Source organism: Mastomys coucha, unplaced genomic scaffold (assembly GCF_008632895.1).
Source record: "Mastomys coucha isolate ucsf_1 unplaced genomic scaffold, UCSF_Mcou_1 pScaffold15, whole genome shotgun sequence".
NCBI classification, from domain to species: Eukaryota; Metazoa; Chordata; class Mammalia; order Rodentia; family Muridae; genus Mastomys; species Mastomys coucha.
The window spans coordinates 167,469,697-167,494,380 of NW_022196897.1; the positions used below are offsets into that span (position 1 = coordinate 167,469,697).

Consider the following 24,684-nt stretch of genomic DNA (forward strand, 5'->3'; position numbering starts at 1 on the left):
CATTCAACAGGAAAAAAAATTAGACACACAGTGAAATTTACAGTCGGCAGCAGCATCCATCACACTGCCTGTACTATCAGATCCTACAATTAAAGCTTAGCGTTACTGGTATAAAAACTTAAGACAGCATCAGGATTCTCAAGAGAAGAAAGAGAACAACTAAAAATGATCTATGAACAACTAAGAATGTTGCAATGCTGAACCAGACTTCAAACACCTTCTAGTTCCTTGCCACAGATCCTGAACCTCATGCAGTGGCAGACGGTGGCAAGGAGAACTGGAGCACCGCTCTGTGTGGGCACTAAACTATGGACAGCTTGTCCATAGACAGCTGTGGGCACACTTAAAACTAAAAGTTATCTGTCTAGTAAGAAACTCAAAAGGGCAGGTCAGCAATATGATGGATACCACAGATAGTAAAATGGCAAGCCACTTCAGTACTGTGAAGAGACATCAACAGCACATGCTGAATGGGCTTTTTGTTTGCTGTAAAGCAGGAGAGGGCAAGAGATATGAAGTATCCTATAGGGATATTAAATGACTAAATATAAGAATAAGAACATAATTTCTGCCAAAATAAAAATATCTTTGGGATGTATTAGGTGTTTTGTTTTGAAGAATATTTATATTTTGCATTAGGTCAATCTGACTGATAAGCTGACAAACAAAATACTCCTTTATTAGTGAGTTCTACAATATTATAATACATAGAAAAATACAAATGAATGCAGATCCATCTGGCAAAAATGAACTACAAAGATAAAGATGCAACAATCAACCCCGCACGAGGACGACACTGGAGCTGACTCGGAGACAGCACCAAGCATACAGCTTTAAAACTCTGTTTTCAAAGTCAACCATTAACCATGAACAAACTGGCTTGTCCTTATTGTTTGTTTCGATTCTGTCTTTCCTGTAAAAAGAAGAGAAGAGGTTATTAGCTCACAAACCACTCTGATTTACAGGCAAAAGCCCACAAAGGCGAGGCCTTAGGCCACTTTATGGGCTACAGCACAAGATGAGGATGTGTGCTTGTCTGGGCAGTCCCTGTGAATCTGGTTTTGGTCCCACAGACCAGGGCAGGAGCCACCACATGCTGTCCTATCCTTTCTCAAGACCCTTCGCACAGAAATTACAGAGACATGTCCAATCACATGTCTTCCACCCACTCATCCCATGTCTCCCCTCCTCCCAACCCAGCCAGCTCTCCCTCATGTGCCAATCATGCTAGTGAAGAAACAGTAGAACTACTAAAGCGCGTGCACCCCAGGGAAGGACTGGCATGCACAGGGTACTCTAGCATGTTTAGTACAAAGGAATAATTTTTCTAAATTTCTTTCATTTTAACAAACCAATGACTTAGAACATACCAAAATCTGACAGGCTGTAAGTAAGCTCCAAGTAAGGACTAAGTAGGATAGGAAGAAAAGCTAGATCCATCTAGTTTAAGCCCTTCCCACCAGCTCAAGTTTCCTCTGTGGCCTCCAGCAGTACTGACCAAGTCAGGTCATAGCTCAACTGAGCTGACTTCCTACTTTCATAAACAGCTACCTATCCCCAGCATGCATGTCATACCAATCTGGAATTACACCCACTCTTCATGTCTGCCTCCTAGCTGATTTCTGATCAGTGCATCGCGTCGAGTAGCTATCATGTCTTCCCCAGCATTACATCTAAATTCAGCCAATGACAAAGTGTCTCTGATGTGAGAAGCGCACACGCGCGCGCGTGCACACACACACACACACACACACACACACACACACACTCGCTCTCTTCCATCATCCCCACTCTCCCTCATGTACCATTGTCATGCTATTAAAGAAAGAGCATAAATACAAAAAACTGACTCATGTTAAAGGTTCAGTCCCTAGCATGGTCATCCTAGGTGTAAACTGAGAAAGCTGTCAGCAGAGTACCTGTACAGTTACTGTAGTTTGTAATTGCTTACTTTGGGCTTTGTTTGTTTTGAGAGAGTGTTTCATGTACTTAAGGGTGGCCTTGAACTACTCCTGATCCTTCTGTCCCCACACACTTCTTATGCACTGGAATCAACGGTACGTGCTACTATATCGGAGCCAACATCTGTACTTTCCTTTGGGGCTAACCTGGACTAAACATATGCCAGGCACAGCAACCACCACCATCCAAAGTTCAAGGTGAGGCTTCTTGCATTTTTGTGTGACTCTAAACTTAAGGAGGTGGCAGAGCACCCAGATCAACTAGTCAACAGCTAACTAGTAAGAATTCATGGCCAGTGGTGGTGGCGCACGCCTTTAATCCCAGCACTTGGGAGGCAAAGGCAGGTGGATTTCTGAGTTCGAGGCCAGCCTGGTCTACAGAGTGAGTTTCAGGACAGCCAGGGCTACACAGAGAAACCCTGTCTCAAGAAGAAAAAAAAAAGAATTCATAACCCTCTACCCTGGGATGTAAAGAGAAAAATTCTTTTCAAGCAGAAGCCTGTCTCCCCAGGGTGCAATGGCTGCTAGTGAAGCAGCTGGAGGAAGGAGACAATACATAGAACACATCATCCTTACAGGGTCAGGTGTATGTGATTCACCCCAGAGGCCTGTCAGACTAGGGTCAGAAGCCAGTAGGCAATATGCAGAACACTCAAAAAGTCATTGTTTTAAATACTAAGAAAGGCCTGTTTATAAATTAAACAAAAGAAAACAACTATGTAGGGATGGCAAGGTGGTTCAGCAAGCTAGACCACATTGTAGCAAGCCTGACAACCTGGGCTTGATCCCTAGGACCCATGACAAAATGAGTGGCCACCCCCCTAGGCTGTCCTTTGCACACACCCCAGCACACCATACATGTATAAAATATAATGAATAAAACCAAATTTAAACAGAAAAGAGAAAGTATCTGAGTACCTGTCTCAAAAACAAACAAAACGCCCAAAATAACAGGTGTAGAGGTAGATGCCTTTAATTCAAAAGCCCAGGAAGCAAAGATAGATCTCTTGTGAGTTCAAGACCAACCATAGCTACATAGTGAGACCCCCATCTCAAAACAACAACAAAAACATTTTAAAAAACAAGGTATCAGGCTGGAGAGATGGCTCAGTGGTTAAGAGCACTGACTGCTCTTCCAGAGGTCCTGAGTTCCATTCCCAGCAACCACATGGTGGCTCACAACTATCAATAACAGGATCCAATGCTCTCTTCTGGTGTGTCTGAAGACAGTGACAGTGTAGTCACATACGTAAAATAAATAAATCTTAAACCAAAACCAAGATATCAAAGTAGGACTTGTAGGCCAGCCTGGACTATAAAGAACAGCCAACAGCAACACAGAGAAACCATGCCTTGGAAAACAAAAGAAAGGGAAAAAATTAGCATATTTTCATATTTATAGCTGGACAAGAAAACTCTGAAAAGGAAACTGTGAAAATGTTAGTTATGTTTTGCTTTCTAAACACCAGATGCTACTTGAAAGTGGTGAGGTCTAACTGTCAATGAACATAAGGTGGGTCTGTCCTCAGGTCAGGAAAACCTTGGGTGTCTCCAGGAGACTCAAGCACTTACTTTGCAGGCACATTTTAGCCTAAAGGAAGGAGCTCTTCACTTTTTTTTTTTTTTTTTTTTGAGACAGGGAATTTACAGAGAGATCCACCTGTCTCTGCATCCTGAGTGCTGGGATTAGAGGTGTGTGTCACCACCACCCAGCTTCCCACTTCACTCTAAAAATGAAACCATATTCCTCAATAGCCTAGACTCTCAATCCCAACACACCCAGGAATCCAACTCCTAGAAAAACTAATAGCCCAGCCTCCTTGGAGGGAAAAACGGAATAGCTGATAGGCAACTGGCTAAGGACTGTCCCACACTGGGTAAAGAGATGTTTGAAATTCCATTAAAACAATTTTAAAAAATTAGAGTATTCGTCTTCTTCAATAACACAATTTAACACTCACCTCCACCGAAAAAAAGGTTTATGGCTGGGCTGTCAGTTTGTGTAAGCTGCCAATCCTCCCTAGGATGGCGACTAACCTTCATGCTGACTTCAAGAATGGTGGTCTAAGGACCACCTGGGATCCTGACTGTATGCTAATAATTTGTAACCCCTGCAGATCACTCAAAAGGCTTACCACAACACCAGACAGACGTTGCTGTCTAAGAATCAAGTTTATAAGGTAAGTTTTTTTTGTTTGTTTGGTTTTTTTGTTTTTATCCCAAGACAGGGTTTCTCTGTAGCCCTGGCTGTCCTGGAACTCACTCTGTAGACCAGGCTGGTCTCGAACTCAGAAATCCTCCTGTCTCTGTCTCCCAAGTGCTACGATTAAAGGCGTGCGCCACCGCTGCCCAGCTATTAGGTAAATTTTAAGGTGGTAGATTTAGGGGGCTGGAGAGATGGCTCAGTGGTTAAGAGCACCGAAAGTCCTGAGTTCAAATCCCAGCAACCACATGGTGGCTCACAACCATCTGTAACAAGATCTGACTCTCTCTTCTAGAGTGTCTGAACACAGCTACCGTGTACTTACATATTATAAATAAATAAATCTTAAAACAAACAAACAAAAAACCAACAACACAAAAAAAAGATGGTAGAATTAGGGGCTAGCACTGTTCTTATTGCCAAAGACCTGGAATTCATTCTGAGCACCCACATCTCTAACTCCAGTTCTAAGGGGATCTGACACCCTCATCTCTCTTTTGCAAGTACTTGCATGCATGGGATGCAAATAAACTCATGAAGGCACACACAAAAACTTAAAAAGAGAAAAAAAAACCAAAAACCAAAAACAAAAGCAAAAAAACCAGTAAGAAAAAGTTTTAAAACAATTGGAAATTTTAAGATACAAGCAGATGAGGGGCAGATTTTTATCCCTAAGACTATCATCAATCTCTGAGAGCTAGTATATTTTTAAAGAACTGAACATTCTTTTGTTTTCTGAGATGTTATTTATTTGAATGTTTGTGTTTTACCAGTACATATAGGTCACATGAGTGAGTACAGTGCCCTTGGAGGCTAAAGAGCATGTCAGAGCCCATGAGACAGAAGTTACAGACAGCTGCTGTCATATGGGTGCTGGGAATTGAACCCAGGCCCTTGGGATTACCAGCCAATCACTAAACCATTTCCCCAGCCCCACCTAGTGCACTGTAATGGGACTCTTAAAAATTCAGTATTTTTAAAAAAACTGAGCACAGCACAAACAGCTGGCTACTAGATAAAAGTAGCATCCAAGTCTCATTCACTATCCCTGTTCAGTGGAGGCAGGCACTATCCTAACTACTTACTATGCTAACACAGTGGTCCCAGGTGGTTTGATCTATAAATGCTCTAGGCATCTTGGGTTTGCATAGGTATGCATATGATGATAGTAGCAAAAGAAAATCACTAATAACTATTCCTAAGAACACATGCCACTTTTATGGAATGCCTGTCTATTATTTATACCCAAAAAGCTAAACCTAAAGAATTTCAGTTACTGGAAATAAATGCCATTTCTTTCTTAATATTTTATCAGTGCTTGTAATAAGGATAACTTAATGGTACCAGCAATAGCATTACTACATTGTTTTTTCCACACCTCCTTCCTCAAAATGCTTAATTATTCACACAAGCAAGTTACCTAACTTAGGACAAAAAGATTGGAAGCCAATCCAACAAACATTTCATGAAAAGGACAATCTCAGGATGAATACTTTTAGGTAATAAAAGCTTCAAAATACATATTAAGATCTGTCTCATTTCTGAAAACCATTTCTGTTCTGAAGACCAAAATGGCCTCAGTTAAAACTATCTCCAGCCAAATGGACCTAACCATATAACCATTAATTACAAAATATCTGGATCCCAAGTTAGTTCCTTATCACGCCCACCCCAGCACACCATTCTCTTTAGTACTTAAAGGATGCAAGTTTAAACTCCCCCAAACTGCAGGCCTTTTGAGTTCCTAAAGAACAGGAAGTGACTGTCAGACCCAGAGCTTCCAACTGCTATGTGGTAGTGCCAAAGCATAAATCCTTGGGCAGGTGAACCATCACAGTGCAGCCAATGTAACCACATGGACAGTCTCCCAGGGTCACACGAACACTGATTTCTAAGTGTGCTTGAATGGACAGACACTACAAAGAATAGCTTCCCCACATTCTCACTCTCTGTTCTCATGTACACAGTGGTCCAGATTACCATATTTCGTAACAGGAAAGTGACAGAGTTTCATTTACATCCACTCAAAACACCACACTACTGGCTCATCGCAGTGATGTGACAGCTAAGTTAAAGAGATGCCACTGTACCATCTCAACTCAACCTGCCCTGACTAAGGCTGGCCAGGAAAATGTCACTAGACCAACAAACTGTCCACTACACTCCAGCCTGCTGTGTATGTCACCTGTGTAATAAGTGCCTAAGGACAACTCACCTTGCGCACTACCTCCTCTTCCTCCTGGCGCTTCTCATAATGAGAAAAGTCGTCAAAGATAGAGGTTGTGTGCTTATAGGAAGCAATAATCTTCAGCACTTGTTTTGCTTTTTCTAAGGGCACCTCCTGTGTATCACGGGAGTTTGTGACAGGTTTGTTGTCGTTATTCTCCAGTCTGATGTGCCGCAGTTGGTTATTGGGTACATCCTTGACAAAAATCCACTTCACGTCAAACTTCCCCTTCCACTTGTCCTGAGACCAGACCCCAGCACTGGTGCCATAGTCCACAGGGGACTTCATCTCTGCCACCCCACAGAAATGTCCACTCCCATTGACACTAAAGAGCAGATAAACAGGCCCCTTGCTGCTCATGGAGCGGAAGGCGCCATCCAGGCGCTTGTTGCCATGTTCTGTACTACACCAGATGGAGTACTTGATGGAGCGGTGGATGTCGTCCTCAGAATAGCTCTTGATGATGAACACCCGCCCACTCTTAAGATTCCAGTCGAACTCTTTAGGATTATAGCTGTGGGCAGCTTTCAGTTTCTCCAGGACAGGGTGGGATTCTACACTTGGGGCAGAAGTAGGCTGGGCATTTCCAACAGAGTTACTGTCACTGTTGACCCCTCCACTCTGCCCAAATGCTGCATTTCTGTTTCGAGGAGCCACCCAGCGGGGTTGAAGTGGCTGCTGAGGGCTCTGATACTGTGGCTGGACCAAAGGTGGGGGCTGAACAGGAAGAGGCTGAGCTACCTGCTGGGGCTGTGGGGCAGCCTGGGGGGATGGTGTCTGCTGGGGGGCTGAGGCCTTTGGAGCAGGGCCCTTGTTATCCCAAGTACCAATGTCCATGTTATGCTTTATAGGTGGAGGAGGCAGTGCACCCCCTACTATCGGCCCACTCTTTGTTTTCATCTTAGGCTGTGGTTTTGCAGGCTTGCTAGCAATGGCTGCCCATGAAGTTGGTTTTGAAACTGGCATGTTTACATTTGTCCCACCATTGCCAGAAAGGACACCAGTTAGTGCCACACTGTTGACAACTGAACCCACCGTCTTAACTGCAGAGGTGGTAACATCCCCAATCTTCAGGCCAACCATGCCCTGCTCCAGACTGTTCATCCCAGGAGCCTTGTTGAGGGTGTCACTGTGAAAACCTGTCTGCCCATCAACAACTGTGCCACCAAGGGAGCTTGGTGGATAAGTGTAACTGCTCCCATAGGCTGAGCTCTGAGTCTGCTGCCCCTGAGAACCACTTGTCCCCCATGCTGAGAATGCAGGGTTTTCAGGAAAAAAATTAAACCTGTGCTGGTAAATGTTGTTCCCCAGACCCCCAGGCTGCCCAAAAACAGCATCATGCATGAAGTGATGGTCTCCATTACTAAGTTGTCCATAGGTAGTGAGATACGGGATGGGAGGATCCCCTGCAGTGGACCATGGTGCCTCGCTGAGGGAGTAAGGAAATCCAATGGATGGTGGATAGTAGCTGGACAGGTAAGGATCACTCATCGAGGGGTAACTGTTACTCTGTGAAAACAAACAGGTGATGAGTTAGACAATTGTCAGACAGCTCAGCATGCTAACCACCTCATACAAAGGTGAGAAACAAGCCTAATATAATATAGCACATGATTATTTCTTCCTAAATGACAGATATGGTCACCAATGTCAAAACTAAAGTTATTAGTTACAAATGAAAACCAGACTGTTGTCTCAAAGCACAAAGCTTGCTTTGCAATGAATTTTTTTGGGGGGTGAGATGGCGGGGGGGTGTGTGTGTGTGTGTGTTCCAGACAGGGTTTCTCTGTATAGCCCTGGCTGTCCTGGAGCTTACTCTGTAGACCAGGCTGGCCTTGAACTCAGAAATCCACCTGCCTCTGCCTCCCAAGTTGCAATGATCTTAACTCAGGTGAAATGACCCAGGCAAACCACCCTTCTGCCATTACCATCCAAGGAACTCAACCCAATCCTGCAGTGGTAATATTTACAACGAACACTGATAGCACAGCAGAGCATGAGGACAGCCTTAACAATGCACTAAGATGGCTCTGACAGTCAATAAGACCAGCAGGCTCCAGCTCAGTGACCTGTTAACACAACTGGGCACTGGTATTCAATATCACCTTCAAGACCCTCTCCTACACAATATTCCTGATAGCTACCCCAGCTGCGTTTTTATTAGGGTCTGCCCTTCACATTTCATGGTTTCCTGGGTACTTATGGGTGCTCAGAGTGGAGCAAAGGCTTCTCTGCTGTGCCTTTGCCAGTATTAAGTCCTTGGAGTGAGTTCTTAAACCCTGCTATCTGACACCAGACTTTAGTAAAGTCTTCCTAAGCTCCAACTCTATCCATAGCAGAAGCTTCTAAGAGGGGCTTTAAAGCTGGGTTACAGGGCAAAAAGGTAGGAGGATGGGATGCTTCAGCATCCTGACCTAGTAGCCCTACTTCACCTAAGGAGTTTCCTAGCCTGCAGGTGTAGACTTCAGAGTTGGCAGCTTTGGGATACCATCTCTTTGGAGAGACACTCAACCAAGGTTTGGTGAGAATCAGGCACCATGCTTTGGGCTCAATTTCAGTTTCTACCTCAACCAACAGGCTAGATTTTATTACCTTATTATATTTCTTTTCAATCTCTGAAAAGGAAGCATCAGGGATGTAAGTGAAGAGACCTTCCTATAGTATGGCAATCTGTGCTCAGGTGTGGACATGTCCAGTGAAGGTAAGAAAGTGCCACTAGGCACCAGAACATTTCAGAACTATCACTTAACATGAAGTAATTGCTTCCTTGTAATAAAAACTTTTAGCATCCACAAACAGGTCACTATAAGTATTCTATAAAAATAAAAAAAACCCAAACTTGGTATATCTTCTCTTGAAAAGATTCCAGTGATTCTGCGTCCTCCATTGCAACCCCCTGCTGTGCATCTCCTCCTAGCATCCTTCAAAAGAACCTGAGCAACAAGGCCAGGGGAAGAAGAATCAATGAGGTCTGAGCACAAGCCTTGCTCTGTGAGGAAAGCATACCTTCATGGATACAAAGCTGAAGCCACAGTCCTCCCAAAGAAGACTGGTTGGTCTAATGGTGGTCTGTCATTCTAACCCACTAGCCACAAACCAACAAACAGCAGTAAGGACTCAGAAAAGGTATTCAGGTCACTCTGACTTATACCTAGGCCTTAACTGAGACTGACTCAATTTAGGATTGAGGTAAGATCTATCACAGTAACAACAGCTCTCAAAGCCCTCCTGAAATATTTCCACCTGAAGAACAGGCATAGCACACAGGTCACAAACAGAGCTATACAAACACTACACAGTAAGTGGCCCCATTATTCTCCAGCCAGTACTGCCCAAATGCTACCTGAACATGTAGATGCAAGCACAACACCTCCCTAACATCCTGTTCCAAACCCTAAAATTGTGTTTCTTTCAGATCCTAATAGAAAGATTCCAGCTAACTTTCTCTGCAAAAATCATCACACCTCAAGACCAGGGCGTGATGCTTCAACTAAAAATGTACATGTAGAAACACATATGTAGGACAGAAGCACCAAAGAAGAAAAGCATCTGCGGCACCTGCCTTGGGGAGACTTCACTGCTTCTCAAAGCTGTAAATGGAAGACAGAATAAGCAAAGATAAAATTAAACCCTATGGAAAAGGTAAAATCCCAGATTAAAAGGTTATTGTTTACTAAGATCTCCAGAAAAGTGCTGCAGGCAGAGGTAGTCCAAACACCTAGCACACCTAGCCACACCCTCCCTTTGCCTCAGAACCAGCAGCCACAACTTTCCTAACTCTCTCCAACCTGAGAGGCCCACAAGCACTGTCAAACTGTGCTTTAATTTAGGCCAACTCCAGTTTTTACCTCAACCCCACTGACAGACCAATTTCTATTACCTCCCTATTTCCTTTCAGTCTCTGAAAGGGAAGCATCAAGCAAGTTTGTAAAGCCATCTCAACCAGGCCATTTTATGCAGAAGAGACCTATAGCAGCTGCTCCCACAACTCTGTAAGCCAAGCTGATTGCCAGTCTATGATTTATAACTTTCCTGGGAAGGAAGTGGTTCCCATTAGTTTATAGTATTTGGTACCTATTCTGGTCAAGATGTGTAACAACTTAGCTCAAGTATGTCCTGGAAATAAATACACTGGGGCTACTGGTAAAGCACACAGAGCCTGTCCAAGCCCTCCGCCTACCTCTGTACGGCCAGGCATAAGCTTGTGGTTTACACTCACTTGTAAATTTAGGATTATGAAGTAAGATCTGTCACAGCTCTCAAAGCCCTCCTGAAATATTTCCACCTGAAGAACAGGCATAATCTTTGCCAGTATTAAATCCTTGGAGTGAGTTCTTAAACCCCGCTATCTGACACCAGAAGGCCCACTTAAGTAAAGTCTTCTTAAGCTCCAACTCTATCCATAGCAGAAGCTTCTAAGAGGGGCTTGTAAATGCCTCAAGCAAACAGTTCCTTCTGGCTTGGTAGCTCCACAGTATCATCGAAGCTACAGTATGAAGTGGTTTACCAGAGACACAGTTGAATAAACTAAGTTATGCAATCAAACTCAAAAATGGCTCTTCACATATGAACACACCTCTAAGTACAACACCTGGGTTCCCACAGTTCATCAGTTGACTGGGTAGTACCATATTTAAGATTTCTAATCAAAGCCTGGGTACAACAAGACAACTCAAGGAAGGTAAACACATCTTCTAGGCAAAGCCAAAGACCATTGACAGGTGAAAATACAACTTGGAGCTTTTAGGCCTCTTCTTCCTGATCCTGATAACTAGAAAATTAGATAAACAAAATAGACACTCCAAAAAATTAAAGAGAATTTAAATAACCATGGCTGTTATCACTACGTCATTTGGAAACAGTGAAGTATAACAAAGCCATAAATGTGTTCTAGAATTTTAAGAGCTTTTGTTCATTTATTATTAATCCAAGTTTAATCACCCTGAGTGACAAAGGGGGTGGCTTTTAAAGGACTAGAATACTTTTGCCCTTTTTTTCTGAGAAAGAAAGAACTCTGAGACTATTTGAACAGTGACTGAAACTGGAAGGAGATGCAGGACAGTCTCTTCCCAGCCCTGCAGATCATCTCTGGACCACGCTGAGACACATGCTCTTCATCAAATCAAATCCATTATGTTTAAGGAATCACTAAGGGCAAGGCTGGAAAAAAATGAGCAAGTGTCTAGGACTCCTGGGACTGCTGTCAATCAGCATGTATACACTTGCTTCAGGAGGAAACTACAGACGAAAGAAATGTTAGAGAACCCTGACACCACGCTCACTCAGCCAGGCACTTTCCTGGTCTTTCCTCAAGGCTGATCTTCTGAGACTGTGGTGTGAACCCATAACTGGCTGATATGCAGAGACAGCAGTTTCTGACAAGAATTTTTATATCTGTTTAAGCAACTTGCTAAGGTGCAAGTAAAGACCCATTGCATCCGTCCCTTTTCCCTCTGGGAAGCTATAGCAGTAGCAAATCCCTCCTTACTAGGCATCACCACTGGACCTTTTAAGGAAATTTATAATATGTACATGTAACCACAAAAATCCAAGCCAGACACAGGCTAGATGGCCACGCACATAAGTGCTAATCCAAGCCTACTAGAACTGCCTAGACATGGCAGTAACCCAAGTTTCAAGTTTCTCCCAGATACTCACAAACAACAGAGGCTGCGAGCGCCTTGACAAGGCACGGCATTATTTAACTCTAGCTGCAGGCAAAAAAAAAAAAAAAAAAAAAACCACATAAACTCCGATAAAAAACCTTTCGTGATTGAGGAGGCTTAATTTTCAAGATAAGCTAAGAGCTCCCAAGGCCAGCAGTTCCTCACAAATGAGCAGAGGTACAAACTTCAATGTTGCCACACGGAGAGTGACAGTGTCCATCCAGCATTTTAAACAATCTTTGGGCACAAGGATGTACTACAGAAAAGTAGGGGGGCAGAATGGCAGTTTGGTCCCATGTGAAGAAACAAGTAACACAAAGACAGCAGGCACCTGCTAAATGACTAGAGGCTCTACTTCTCCAAACAGGTAAATGGCTGTCATGCTGGTCCTCAGCTGCTTCATGCTTAAGGGAAAACCTGAAAGTTTCCTGTGGTGTTACTTTCTACATATCTCCCAATAAAGTTGAACATTTCTAGAAAATGTATTCTTTTTTAAAAAAGATTTATTTTGCTGGGCAGTGGTGGCAAATGCCTTTAATCCCAGCACGTGGGAGGCAGAGGCAGGCGAATTTCCGAGTTTGAGGTCAGCCTGGTCTACAGAGTGAGTTCCAGGACAGGCAGGGCTACACAGAGAAACCCTGTCTCGAAAGACCAAAAAAAAAAAAAAAAAAGATTATTTATTATATGTAAGTTCACTGAAGCTGTCTTCAGACACTCTAGAAGAGGACATCAGATCTTATTAGATGGTTGTAAGTCACCATGTGGTTTGCTGGGATTTGAACTCAAGGCCTTCAGAAGAGCAGTCAATGCTCTTAACCACTGAGCCATCTCTCCAGCCCTAGAAATTTTATTCTTTTCTTTTTTGTTTTTTTTTTTTCTTTCTTGGAGACAGGGTTTCTTTGTGTAGCACTGGTTGTCCTGGAACTCACTCTGTAGACCAGGCTAGCCTCGAACTCAGAAATCTGCCTGCCTCTGCCTCCCCAAGTGCTGGGATTAAAGTCGTGCGCCACCACTGCCCGGCTGAAAATTTATTCTTAAGCAATATGCTGGTTAAGTACTTTAGTAAAAAGTACATATGAACATACACACATGAAGGTACCACTTTAAAGCTAAGGGTGCTATCTTGAAGAACATTCCTTTTCACAGTTTCCAAGACTTCAGGGACATGCAATTGACAATAAGGGGGAAAATTGATTCTACTTTTAAGAAACTCCTCCCAAGTATTCCACGAGTCCCTAATTTATAAAAACATTTTGAACATAGTAAAGCAACCCTTATTCCTTGTTTTAATATTTAGTACATACCACCGCTATAAGAGAACCAGGAGCCAGGCAGTGGTGGTGAAAGCTTTTAATCCCAGAACTCAGGAGGCAGAGATAGGCAGATCTCTGACTCTGATGCCCAACCCAGTCTGTAGGGGGAGTTCCAAGACAGCCAGGGCTACACAGAAAAACCTTGTCTTGAAAAATCAAACCAAAAAAGAAAAACAGGAAATATGATATTCAAAAGACTAGGTTTATTTAACTTCTTGTTCTTGTCATGGCCAATGGCTCATGATTAAAGCCAAGTCAGTTCTGCAACCCTATACTGACTGCCCAAATATTCAGGGGCAACCATGTAACCCTATAGGTTAAGGCTCCCTCAGACTCTTAGGCTTCTGATATGCTGAATGTGGTGGGAAGGAAAATGGAGAAAAGTTGTAAAATGCTCTAAGATGACCTAGAAGGGCAGATGAGCATAAATAAATAAATAAATAAATAAATAAATAAATAAATAAAGGGAGGGGGCAGGTAATCCATTTCCTTCTGGTACAATGACCAGACAAAAAGCCTTGCTTAACTCTAAATATGCAGCATACATTTAAAAGTGGCTGAGACTAAGGTTTAATCTAAATTTCAAATTGCATATGGCTTTTTGTTTGTTTGTTTTGAGATAGGTCTTACTAGTTAACCCTGCCTGGCCTTGAATTCCTGTCTCTACCCTTGAATACTAGAATTAAAGTGTACCGCCATGCCCAGATTGCCTATAGTTTTTAAGCAGAGCAATTTTGTTACCAGGAAACACCTTGTAGACAATTTTCAGGGGAGCTGCATAAGGAATCTAGTGGGCAGAAGCCAGGGGATGGGTGCAGGTGATCCTACCCGCAGAAAACAGCCAAAAAAACGCTTAGGCATAAAATGCCCATGGTCCCAGGAAGTTAGAGGAAAGAGATGTGAAAGTAGGAGGGGCACCTTGGGGAAATGTGAGGCTGCTACGATCAACATACATTGTACATACACATGAAATGTTAAAAGGGAACATTAAAACAATGTTTAGTTATCTGGGCTAGAGAGATGGCTCAGAGATTGAGCACCTGCTGCTCTTGCAGAGGGCCACAGTCCAGTTACCAGCACCCTATATGGCAAGTGAACTGTGGTCCCCTACAAGAGGCAGTTCACAACCACCTGTAACTCTAAATCTAGAGGCTTTTACACCATCTTCTAGACTCTGAGGTCACCTGTGCATGTACACACATAGTTACATTTAAAAAATAAAAGTACCGACTGGGGAGATGGCTCAGTTTAAAGTGATAGCTGCTCAGGATTTAGGAACAGAGTGTGGATCCCTTCAAACCCATCTAAACACCAGGTGAGTGTGGTGGCTACTTGTGAAGACAGAGATTACCAAAAGAGACCCTGCATCACTGAATAAGGTGACAGATCATTCCTGACCTCAATATCAGGTCTATACACATGTTCCACCCCCACCTCTCTCGAACACCTCATTGGATACACGACCTATGCCCATACACATACACATACATACACATGAAAACAGGAAGGGTTCCATAGTGCCGAAGGTAAGAAATTCTGACCATAAGGTACTAATTCTGTGCTTTACACATAACCTCTCTAATGCCAATCTCCCAACAGTCCTACAAGCAGGATTCTTTTATTCATACAAAAGGAAACTAAGATTCAAGGAAGGCCAGTCTCCTGATGCAGCACAGCAAAGGAATCTGCTGCACTGTCCAGAACTCACCCACTCTCCTAGATCATAACTCGGTACAGAGCTTCAGGGAACCACAGTCCTATACAACATAAAAAGCACCCCAGTCCCGGCCCACGGTGCTAAGCCTGCCTTGTGCCCAACCTCCACAGGAGGTTGTTCTACACAAAGAAAACCATCTTCATCACTCAGGCCCAAGGCCCAGCACAAAGACTTACACAAAGCCAATCTTCAAGACCACACTATCATTTCCTAATATTTTCAAGAATGTCTCTTTGCTGTTTGGGATAGAAAAGTAGAAATATTATAGTAAATTTGTTACAAGCAAATTATTTAAATAAAAAATATGCTAATAAAATAAACTCACCGGATTGGACTGTCCAGAAAGGTAGGGCTCAAAGTCATTGTCATGAACTGCATCCTTCTGATGCAAAGAACCATTTTGTACTAGAACAAAAAGTTGCAAAATATTATCTTCAAGCTTTAAAAAAAATTACTTTTAAACTTGGAAATCTTAGTAAAGTCTATTTTCATTAGTTTTTAGTAGATATGATCTTATTTCAAAATGGGCACACTCCCTATAGAGAGCTGATGTTTATATAACTAGCTAAAATGGCATTGTACAACTTTTCTTAAATTCCCTTTTTAAAGTAAAAATATAATAATAATAATTCAGCCAGATGTCATTTTGTTGCAACCATAATAAAGAGCAAGAAACTTATAGCCAGACTTTGAGCCAGTCTTGTGATGGCTCCTCCCCCGCCCCAAGGTAGGGTCTGAACCCAGGGTTTCCCCTATGCCAGTCAAGCACTCTACTTCTAACCTCCGGGGTTGACTAATCTACAGATTCTCAGAAGATCTATTCCAGGCAAACAGAGGACACATGCTTTAAGAGCCCAGTTATGCACACAGATCTGAGGGCAGGATGCTCAGCAGGAAAGGGCTGTAACCCAAGCTTACTACCATCTGATTCTCCACCTACTTTCCACTGTTACAGTGCACAGCCAGGAAAGGAAAGGAAAGGAATGGTAAATAAAGTGTTGGGCCTTTTCCAGCCTTAAAACACGATGAACCATATTTGGTTACACCCAAGTAACAACAACACACACTGGTTAAAAACAGTCTTCCAAAGATTTAGTGTCACTCTGGAGTTCTCATAAGAGTTCTGGAAGTTTATTACAAGCCAGAATATCACAGGAGATAACAATAAACTTAAAATTACTGTAACTAAGGGTGGAGGGCAGGGCCCCCGGGTCCACAGCTAGCTGGTTGACTCTCCTCCAGAGCCATCCAGTACCTAGCAACAGAGGACCAGTCATTCAGCCCCGCTAACCTTTCCGAGGCCGTCTTAACATCGTTTCTTTCCCCACTAGGTAACTGTTCTGGCAGAACAGTCAAGAGAGAAATTGCAAAATATTATCTGAACTACTCCGAGTATGCCTTTATTTTTCTAGTTCCCTTCCAATCTGTCAAATACCCCGGAAATGGAAACCTTCATCTCCTCCAAGTTTACGGGAGGAAACTAAGTTTCGGATCCCAGGCTGGCTTGGTGGACCAGAGAAACTGTCCACACGGACTGGCGCTGCCCCGTTCTCCTCCAAAGTCCGGACGACTTCCCGGAACTCTCCTCACCTTTATTATCTTGTCCTTTTGTTCTCTGCGTCGCCGCAGGCCAGGATATGCGAGTGGACACCACCCAGCCCGGGAAAGGAAACACAAAGTTACTATCCGAAGAACGCTACCCCGAGGGCAACGCGACCCCGGCCGGGCCGCTAGATCTCCCATACTTTGATCATACCCAAACCCAACGACCCCGCCATTGGACCCCAGGACTCTGCCCGGCCTGGTATTCAAATCTTCGGCCCGGAGATCCAAACCCTGACCCGGCCTCCCTGTTCCCAGCCCGGACCCCGCACCCTAATCCCAGCCCAGCCTCTAGGTCCCCGGCGCGGCCCAGACCGCAACCTGTCTCGCCCTGTCCACGGCCTAGTCTCGTGACCGTGGTCCCGAGACGGCCCTACCTGGGGGTCCACGCTGGTGGCCGACATGCTTCATGAACAGCGCGGCGCGGGACCCGGGCGCTGCCGGCTCGGGCCTCCCGCGAGGCCGGGCCTGTCACGCCGCGCGCGACCCCGTGCCCCGCCGCCAACTCCGCGGGTGCGGCCGGGCGCGGCGGCGGCTGTAGGCACGCGGGCCGGAACAGCGGGAAGCAGCGGAAGGTAGCGGACAGGCTGAGGGGGCGCCGACTCCAATGGCGGCCGCGGCGGCTGGGACGAAGCTGCGCGACGTCAGCGCGCGGGGCAGGCCGGGAGTGCCGTCGAGTCGCCACCATTGCGCCTGCGCACCGTGGCTCCTCGCCCAGGATTTCGCGCTTGGGACTCTGTCTCGCGCTGGAGGGGCGGGACCAGACCGGATGGGGCGGGGCGAGTCTGGAGTCACGTGGGGTTCCTGGGGCGGCTTCTATTGGGGAGACGGTGGGAGGTTGTAGCTAAGCTACACCTGTCCCAGAGTTTTGTGGCTGCTGGGCTGGCCTCCTAGCCTGTCCCTGACAGTCTGGTCCTGACAGGAGAGTGCCAGAATGTGACCAGTGTTCGCGATAGATTCTGTACCTGATTCCATCACCCAGAGTAAAAGACAAGAGGACTTTAAGGAAAGCTAGATGGCCCCCTTTGGGTTCCACGTGGGGAAAGCTCAGTTCATCCCTCAAAGAGTCTCCAACAAAGAACTCACCCCATTAGCCATTCACTTTCAGGCAAGCTCTTTGCTCAGTGAACCTGCTACCACACACAGACTCCTCCCTGTTACCGCATAGCAGATAGCACTTTCGTTTAAAAAGTCTTATTTGGGGTTTAGAGCAATGGCTCAGTGCTTAAGTCTACTTGCTGTTCTTACAGAGGACCCAGGGTTAGTTCCAACTCCCATGTGATGGCTTACAATTCTCTAGTCTCAGGGGTTCCCGAACTTTCTTCTGGCACTCTGGATGCATGTAATGTACATACAGACAAGCAGGCACATACACACATAAAGTAAAACAAATCCTTTGAATGTAATTTTTAAAAGATTTACTAATTTTTGTTTTATGTGTATGAGTGTTTTGCCTGCATGTATGTCTATGCATCACATGTGTGCCTGGTGCTCAGGGAGGCCAAAGGAGGGGGTCAGATACCCCAGAACTGTAATTATAGATGGTTCGGACCCCAAAGTGGATGCTGAGAATTGAACATAGATCCTCTAAAAGAGCAGTAAATGCTCTTATACCCTGAGCCATCTCTCCAGCCCCTTTAAAATAAATTATATTTGTATGAGTGTTTTGCTTGCATGTGTATATGTGCACTATGTGTGTGCCTGGTGCATGTGAAGGGTCAGAAAAGGTGTCTGATTGCCTGGAACTGGAATAACCAGCAAATTTATGATTCATTATGTGATTGCAAGAACATTGCTAGGGACCAACATCCAGATGCATCCACATATCCCTTCTGGGGAGTGTTTGGTCCCTGGATTTGTTGTAGAAATGTCCTAGCTTCTGATACACATCATCAATAGGAAGACACCAGAGGGAGGCACCTGCAGGTGGATCACTGGGTTGAAGGGCACATCTGTTGGCCATTTTGTAGATATTAGATGTCCTCCAAGGAGGCTGGGTTGAAGTTTTCAGTTAGAAGAGCTGAAGGATGGAGCCCAGAGGCTATAAACCTTGTATTTAAGTAACACCTGGTTGGATCAAGCCTTTGCTGTGTGCTGGGTTTGGCTCACTCAACAGCTGACCCTATGAAGGCCAGCAGTAATGACACCTATCCATGCAGACAGCCACAGCGGCTCAAATGAGACAGCCCCCAATCTTCTCTATGAACATCCTCTCGAGAATGAACAACCTTCCTGCAGCAGACCTCCTTCTGAATACCCTGTCCTTCCATACTTTCTGGGTGTCTAGTTTGTCTTCCAGGAAATCAGCTTGTGATCTTGGGGCTCCTGCTGTTCTCTGCTCCTCAACAGCAACCTGAGTAATTCCCATGAGTTACAACTCCTCTCTCTAAACATCTATTAGTCACTTATTCCCAAAGCATTAGTTGAGCACCTAAACCATGCCTGGGAAGTACAGAATGGGATACCAGTGGTCCCTACCCTGCTAGCTTCCTGGGGAGGGATGCTATATGGTCCTAAAAAGTTATTCAGTCTGCTCAGCCTCACTGTACAGTGACTGGCCATCAGATGTCCACAGGCCAGGTACTATCCTTCAACCCAGAGACAAAAAAGACAGTTTAACCAAGTCACCATAAATCAGGCCTGTGGTGTGGCAGACAGTCAGGACAGGGAGAAATAAGAAGAAAGGATGTCTTTGGATTGGTCTCTAGGGTGTCTCTTAACTAGAATCTAGGTGTGTGGTTATTGACTGGCTCAGGGTGATCCAGACAGAGGAACAGCAGGAGCCAGAACCCAGACACTAACCCTAAGGTCCACTCTCTGTAGCAGGAGCCACTCTTGCATCCATAGCTGAGTGCAGCTGTCTGGGCCAGCACTGGCAGCCACCTCTCAAAAGCCAAGCAGCTCAGAAAGCAAGCCTCCAAGAAGTTAGAGCCAATGCCAGGCTACAGCCAACCAGTGTGAGCTCCAACCTACTCATGAACTTTGTCTCTATTCCATCTGCACAGCATGCCAAAGATGAGCAGTCTAACTTGGACAAGAAGCCTGCTGCCCACTAAGGGGGCCATGGCCTATTGACTGCCTCGCTCTGGGTTTCCAGGAAGTACAGCTGCTATAGTGGTGCTTATCTGTGTGTGGACAGTACCAAACGTCCTAGGCCCCAGGCATCTCCAGGCGATCAGCTCCTAGGCTGTGGAAGAACAAGCAGGATTTGTGGTACTCTGGGATCATGTGAACCTCTCAGGCCTTGACCTCCAGACACAGGCTGCTTTAAGAGGCATATTCAGCCGGGCAGTGGTGGCGCATGCCTTTGATCCCAGCACTTGGGAGGCAGAGGCAGGCGGATTTCTGAGTTTGAGGCCAGCCTGGTCTACAGAGTGAGTTCCAGGACAGCCAGGGCTACACAGAGAAACCCTGTCTCAAAAACAAAACAACAACAACAACAAAAACAAAAACAAAAACAAAAAAGAGGCATATTCATTCAACTCATGTGGCAACCAAGTCTGGCCCTTAGCCTGGGTCCCCCCAGGGCAAAATAAAAAAGGCTGGTTCACAAGGCAAGAAAGGCTTCCTCCTCTTATACTCACAAGTTCCCTCTAGACTTGTCAGGATATTTTTGTTTGTTTGGTTGGTTGGTTGTTTGGTTTTTGACTGATTTGATATTTAATGTCATGCTCCCTCAGGTAGAATGGTGGTGTCAATCACCCACGTCACCCTGCAAATCCATACATGGACCTGGAGTACACTATGCCCACACCTAGACTCTTGCTTGTACAAGGGATGGAGGAGATTTCTGCTTTAAGAGCTGATTCTGAGGTAGAAGGAGGCTGGGCTGGGCTGAGTCTCCAAGCCCTTCCCAGGCCCAACTATTTCAGCAGGTGGCATTTATAAAACAATTTCAAAGATGGTCCAGAAGGCAGCCACAGCATCATTCTGATATGAACTGTGTCTGAGTGGGTCCTGGGAACCACAAGGATTCTGAGGCCCTGTTAGAGATACCCAAAGCTAGCATCATAGGAGTCAAATCAGGGATGCCCAGAGCCAGGTGAAATTGGCAAGGGTCAGCAGGGTAAGGCAGGAAAGAGAGTGAGCAGGGCTAACCCTGGAGAGGGGCTTGGTGCCTGGTTGGGACAAGGAGTATGTGAAGACGCCTGTGGTAGCTGGATAAGTGCCAGGCACTGTTGAAGCTGTTAACCCAGAGTGACAGCCTGACCAGATGTACAACCAAAAGCTCTCCTCATGGAATGAGAATGAACTGTCCAGGGAACAGGAAAGCGGTAGGAGACTCTCCTACTGTGGATGTTGCCCTCCAAGACACACAACAATCAGATAACTCCAAGCTGATTCGAACTCTGGAAGTTCTTATCAGTCCTAAACTCATGCCTTTGGGGAAACGAGATGCCTTTCCCTGACTTTGCCTTGCTGCACGTAAAGGGGCCATTCTTGGCCATCTTTATTAGGCCGGGTGGTGGTGGTGCACGCCTTTGATCCCAGCATTTGGGAGGCAGAGGCAGGCGGATTTCTGAGTTTGAGGCCAGCCTGGTCTACAGAGTGAGTTCCAGGACAGCCAGGGCTATACAGAGAAACCCTGTCTCAAAACAAAAACAAAAACAAAAATAAACAAACAAAAAAGAAATGATGCTATCCCAGGGAGGGAAAGATATGCAAATGATGGCATTATCTAAACGTTGTTGGAGGTAAGCCTCAGGCAGTCCGCCCTGAATTTGGGTCATGTGAGCTAATCCATTTTATTATTGCTGAAGTCTTGTGTTTATGTCACCACGATGACAATGTAGGATATTCAGTCCTAACTCAATCAGGGCTCCACAGGGGAAGGTCTGTCCAGATATGCATCCCATTCCTCCAGCACCTATTAGCTAATCTCTGGATTACTTCCTCGTGTTCTTGTGGCTTCCAGACTCTGGGCACACATCCCTCCTGCCTTGACAGCCCCCTAAGTCCCTCTGCTTCTTCCTGGCATTTGGCCATTTGTTCTTCTCATACCTCAGAACCAGATAACAATGGTGATTCATCTATCTCACAGCATTTCTGAAGGGTTTGGTCCACCTTTGTGTGGCTAATTCCATAACTCTCCAGGACCTGGTCTCTGACCCAGGGCTGTCATTCCCCTAATGTCCAGTAGAGGGTGCTCTGAAACAGTTATTATGACCTTGGGCTCGCCTCCCAACTCCTAGAGACTGATGTTCTTGGGCCGTGGGCTGTTGGGTCCCACAGCATAACCATTGACCTTGTGCAGCTACTGAGTATTTAGTCCAGAGTGTGGGACACTCAAACAAAGTCCAAGTCCCTGAGAAGAGTTGGCTAATGGATAGATGATCCTGACAGTTCCATTGAGCCTCGTATTCCATTCACCTCCATCCACTTGAGCAACTCTTACTGAATTGAATTGGAGGAAATAGTGTCAAACTTGTCCCTCGCAGGCTACAGTTACTGCTTCCTTCCCTGTAGCCCCTCCTGAGGCCCCGGAGCTCTTTGATCCAGCCCTTTCTGAAGCTGAACCTAACTGTACCCTGGATTCCTCATGGGCCCAGAAGTACACAGTCTGAAGGGTCAACCTGTGGGACATTTAGGTCCCTCTGGACTTTGTGAACAGAAGACTGCTGCCGTCTCATCCAGCCCATGATGCCTAGATATTCTTCCTTGGCTGGATACCTCAAGGGCCCTGGGCTCTGAGAAAAACCATTGGAGTGCCCAGGGTTTCAGGAGAAAGCTCAATGTTGACACATTTACTCCTTGCCAACATGATACTCAAGCTTCAGCCCGCTTAGAGTTGTGCTCTATAGAGCTCAGGGTAAAACAGACAATCTATAGAACCATATAGAAGAGAATTCTGTTGGTCTATAGAAGGGGGTAGTGGCATTGGACTTTCTCTGTCTTCCTTTCCTCCATTTTATCCATTCCTCCAACACAACCAGGAAGCCTCAGGCTTCCCCCAAGGCTTCAACCATACAGAGGATAGCACAAGCAATCCCCACACTGGGCCTTGGCTGACCCAAAGTAACATCACGGCTGTGCTGTGAGCTACAGGGCTTTGTCAACTACAACTGGTTACCACCCAGGTACTGCTTTAGCAAGGGACTCAGCTTGTAGTGTGAGCTCATGGCAGGGACACAGGCATCAGGCAAGATGTCGTAGAGATGGGTGCTGTGTTAATGAAGTCCCAGCATGGATGTAGCTGGAACAGCCACCTGGATGCTTTGTTCTCAGCCCCTTTGGCACATACCATGTTGTTGCTCGACAATCTCATGGGCCTTATATTTTTCATTTTATTTCATTTTATCAAGAGTCAAATGGCCACACTTAGTCCAGAGTGTGGGACACTCAAACAAGGTTCAGCCCTGAGGTCTCCATTCTGTGCTCACAGGTACAGGATGTCCCTGTCTTCCAGAGGAGCTTTCAAATCTCCAATTGAGAGAGGAGCTGGCTCAGCTGCCTCAGACAAGGGCAACAGGAATGCCCGTGGTCATAGCTGGGAGACACTGTCTCTGTCCACAGACCCCAAGACCAAGGCAGCAGGCCCAGAGTCCAATGCTCAGACCTTCAGGGACTTAGGCCTAGGTCTGCACAGAGAAGGAACTTGATTCAGCTGCCTCTGTTTCCCTCTATCAGTCCTGTGGCCTCAATCCAGGGGAGCCAAGTCCAGCAAGGGGCCCAGAGAGGCAAGGCTCCAGGTTCAAATGCTAAAGCTGTGTTTCTTCCCTTTTGCTTGCAAGCAAAGAGAAAGGCAAAAGTTGTGATATCCTAAGGGATAGCCTAGAAGGTTCTATCGCCACAGATGGGCATATACTTAGCCTGTGGGCCCAGCAGGGAATGAGACAGAGTCCTAAATCCCTGCAGTGCCATGCAGTGCTACATCGGCTGAGCTGATGATGGTGGATACTCCTGGGACTCCAGCCCTGTGGAGCTTGACCTGGTATGGAGCAGGAGTAGGATAGGCCACCATTTCCTGGGCTGACCTCTCATACCTCAGCACTCAGTGAACCTGCTAACTTTGCCTCAGTTTCCACATCTCTGAAATGGTGAGAACCCCATGCCTATCCTAAAGGACAATGAGGGGTTCTGTGAGGCATGATCCTCTCAGGGCATTCTAAAGCCAAGTTACATTGGAAAAGCTGCCTTTGGGCTCTGTGTGTACTGGACCTCTGCTGTGGCAAGTGAGCAGGGTAAGATGCATAGACAGATTGGGACCCAGATTTCCTTTCCAAGACAGGTGGCTCATAAGTCCTCAGGACTCAGGAGTCCTGCCCCATCTGCTCTGCTCTCTATTCTTTACAAACTATTTTGTTGTTGTTGTGGTTGTTGTTTTTTCGAGACAGGGTTTCTCTGTATAGCTCTGGCTGTCCTAGAACTCACTCTGTAGACCAGGCTGACCTCGAACTCAGAAATCTGCCTACCTCTGCCTCCCAAGTGCTGGGATTAAAGGCATGTGCCTCCACTGCCCGGCTCCTTACAAACTATTAATTCTTATTTTTCATTTTTGAGACAGGGGCTCGCTCTCTCTAGCAAAAGCTAGCACAGAACTTACTACCTAGCCCAGGTTGGCCTTGAGCTCACAAAAATCTTCCTGCTTTATCTTCATGAGTGCTGGGACTGCATGGATGAATAACCATGCGTACCTTGCAAGCCCCAAGCCCTCACTATGTCTCCCAAGACCCAACCTCTAACTGAGAGACTATTGACAGCAGCTTCTGGGAAAGGGAGGGTCAGTTTTCTTTAAGGTTGTGGCCCTCCTGTGGATGTCCCCACACCCATATGTATATGGACACCACAAATTGGACTCAGTGGGTTATACGTTAAAAAAAAAAAAAAAAAGAAAAAGAAAAAGAAAAAGGACATAAAGTTGGAGTGGATTTTTTTTTTTTGAGACAAGATTTCTCTACATAGCTCTGGGTTTCTGGAACTAACTCTAGAGAGGCTAGACCCAAACTCAGAAGTCTGCCTGCCTCTGCCTTACAGCGCTAGGAAGCACCATGCCCA

General features: G+C 45.5%; 1 protein-coding gene across 1 annotated transcript in view; it reads right to left on the minus strand.

Moving 5' to 3' along the window:
* The window catches only part of Ythdf1 (YTH N6-methyladenosine RNA binding protein 1), a 17,720-nt gene extending 393 nt beyond the window's left edge, over window positions 1–17,327 (minus strand). The window contains exons 1-5 of the mRNA XM_031373012.1: window positions 17,067–17,327; window positions 16,678–16,702; window positions 15,413–15,492; window positions 6,380–7,900; window positions 1–913 (exon numbers count right to left, since the gene is read on the minus strand). The exon at window positions 1–913 is cut by the window's left edge and continues 393 nt beyond it. Coding sequence (XP_031228872.1) covers window positions 887–913; window positions 6,380–7,900; window positions 15,413–15,492; window positions 16,678–16,702; window positions 17,067–17,093 — 1,680 coding nt within the window. The 5' untranslated portion in view covers window positions 17,094–17,327 and the 3' untranslated portion in view covers window positions 1–886. The remainder of the gene's footprint in view (window positions 914–6,379; window positions 7,901–15,412; window positions 15,493–16,677; window positions 16,703–17,066) is intronic.
* Between the last annotated feature and the right edge of the window lie 7,357 nt (window positions 17,328–24,684).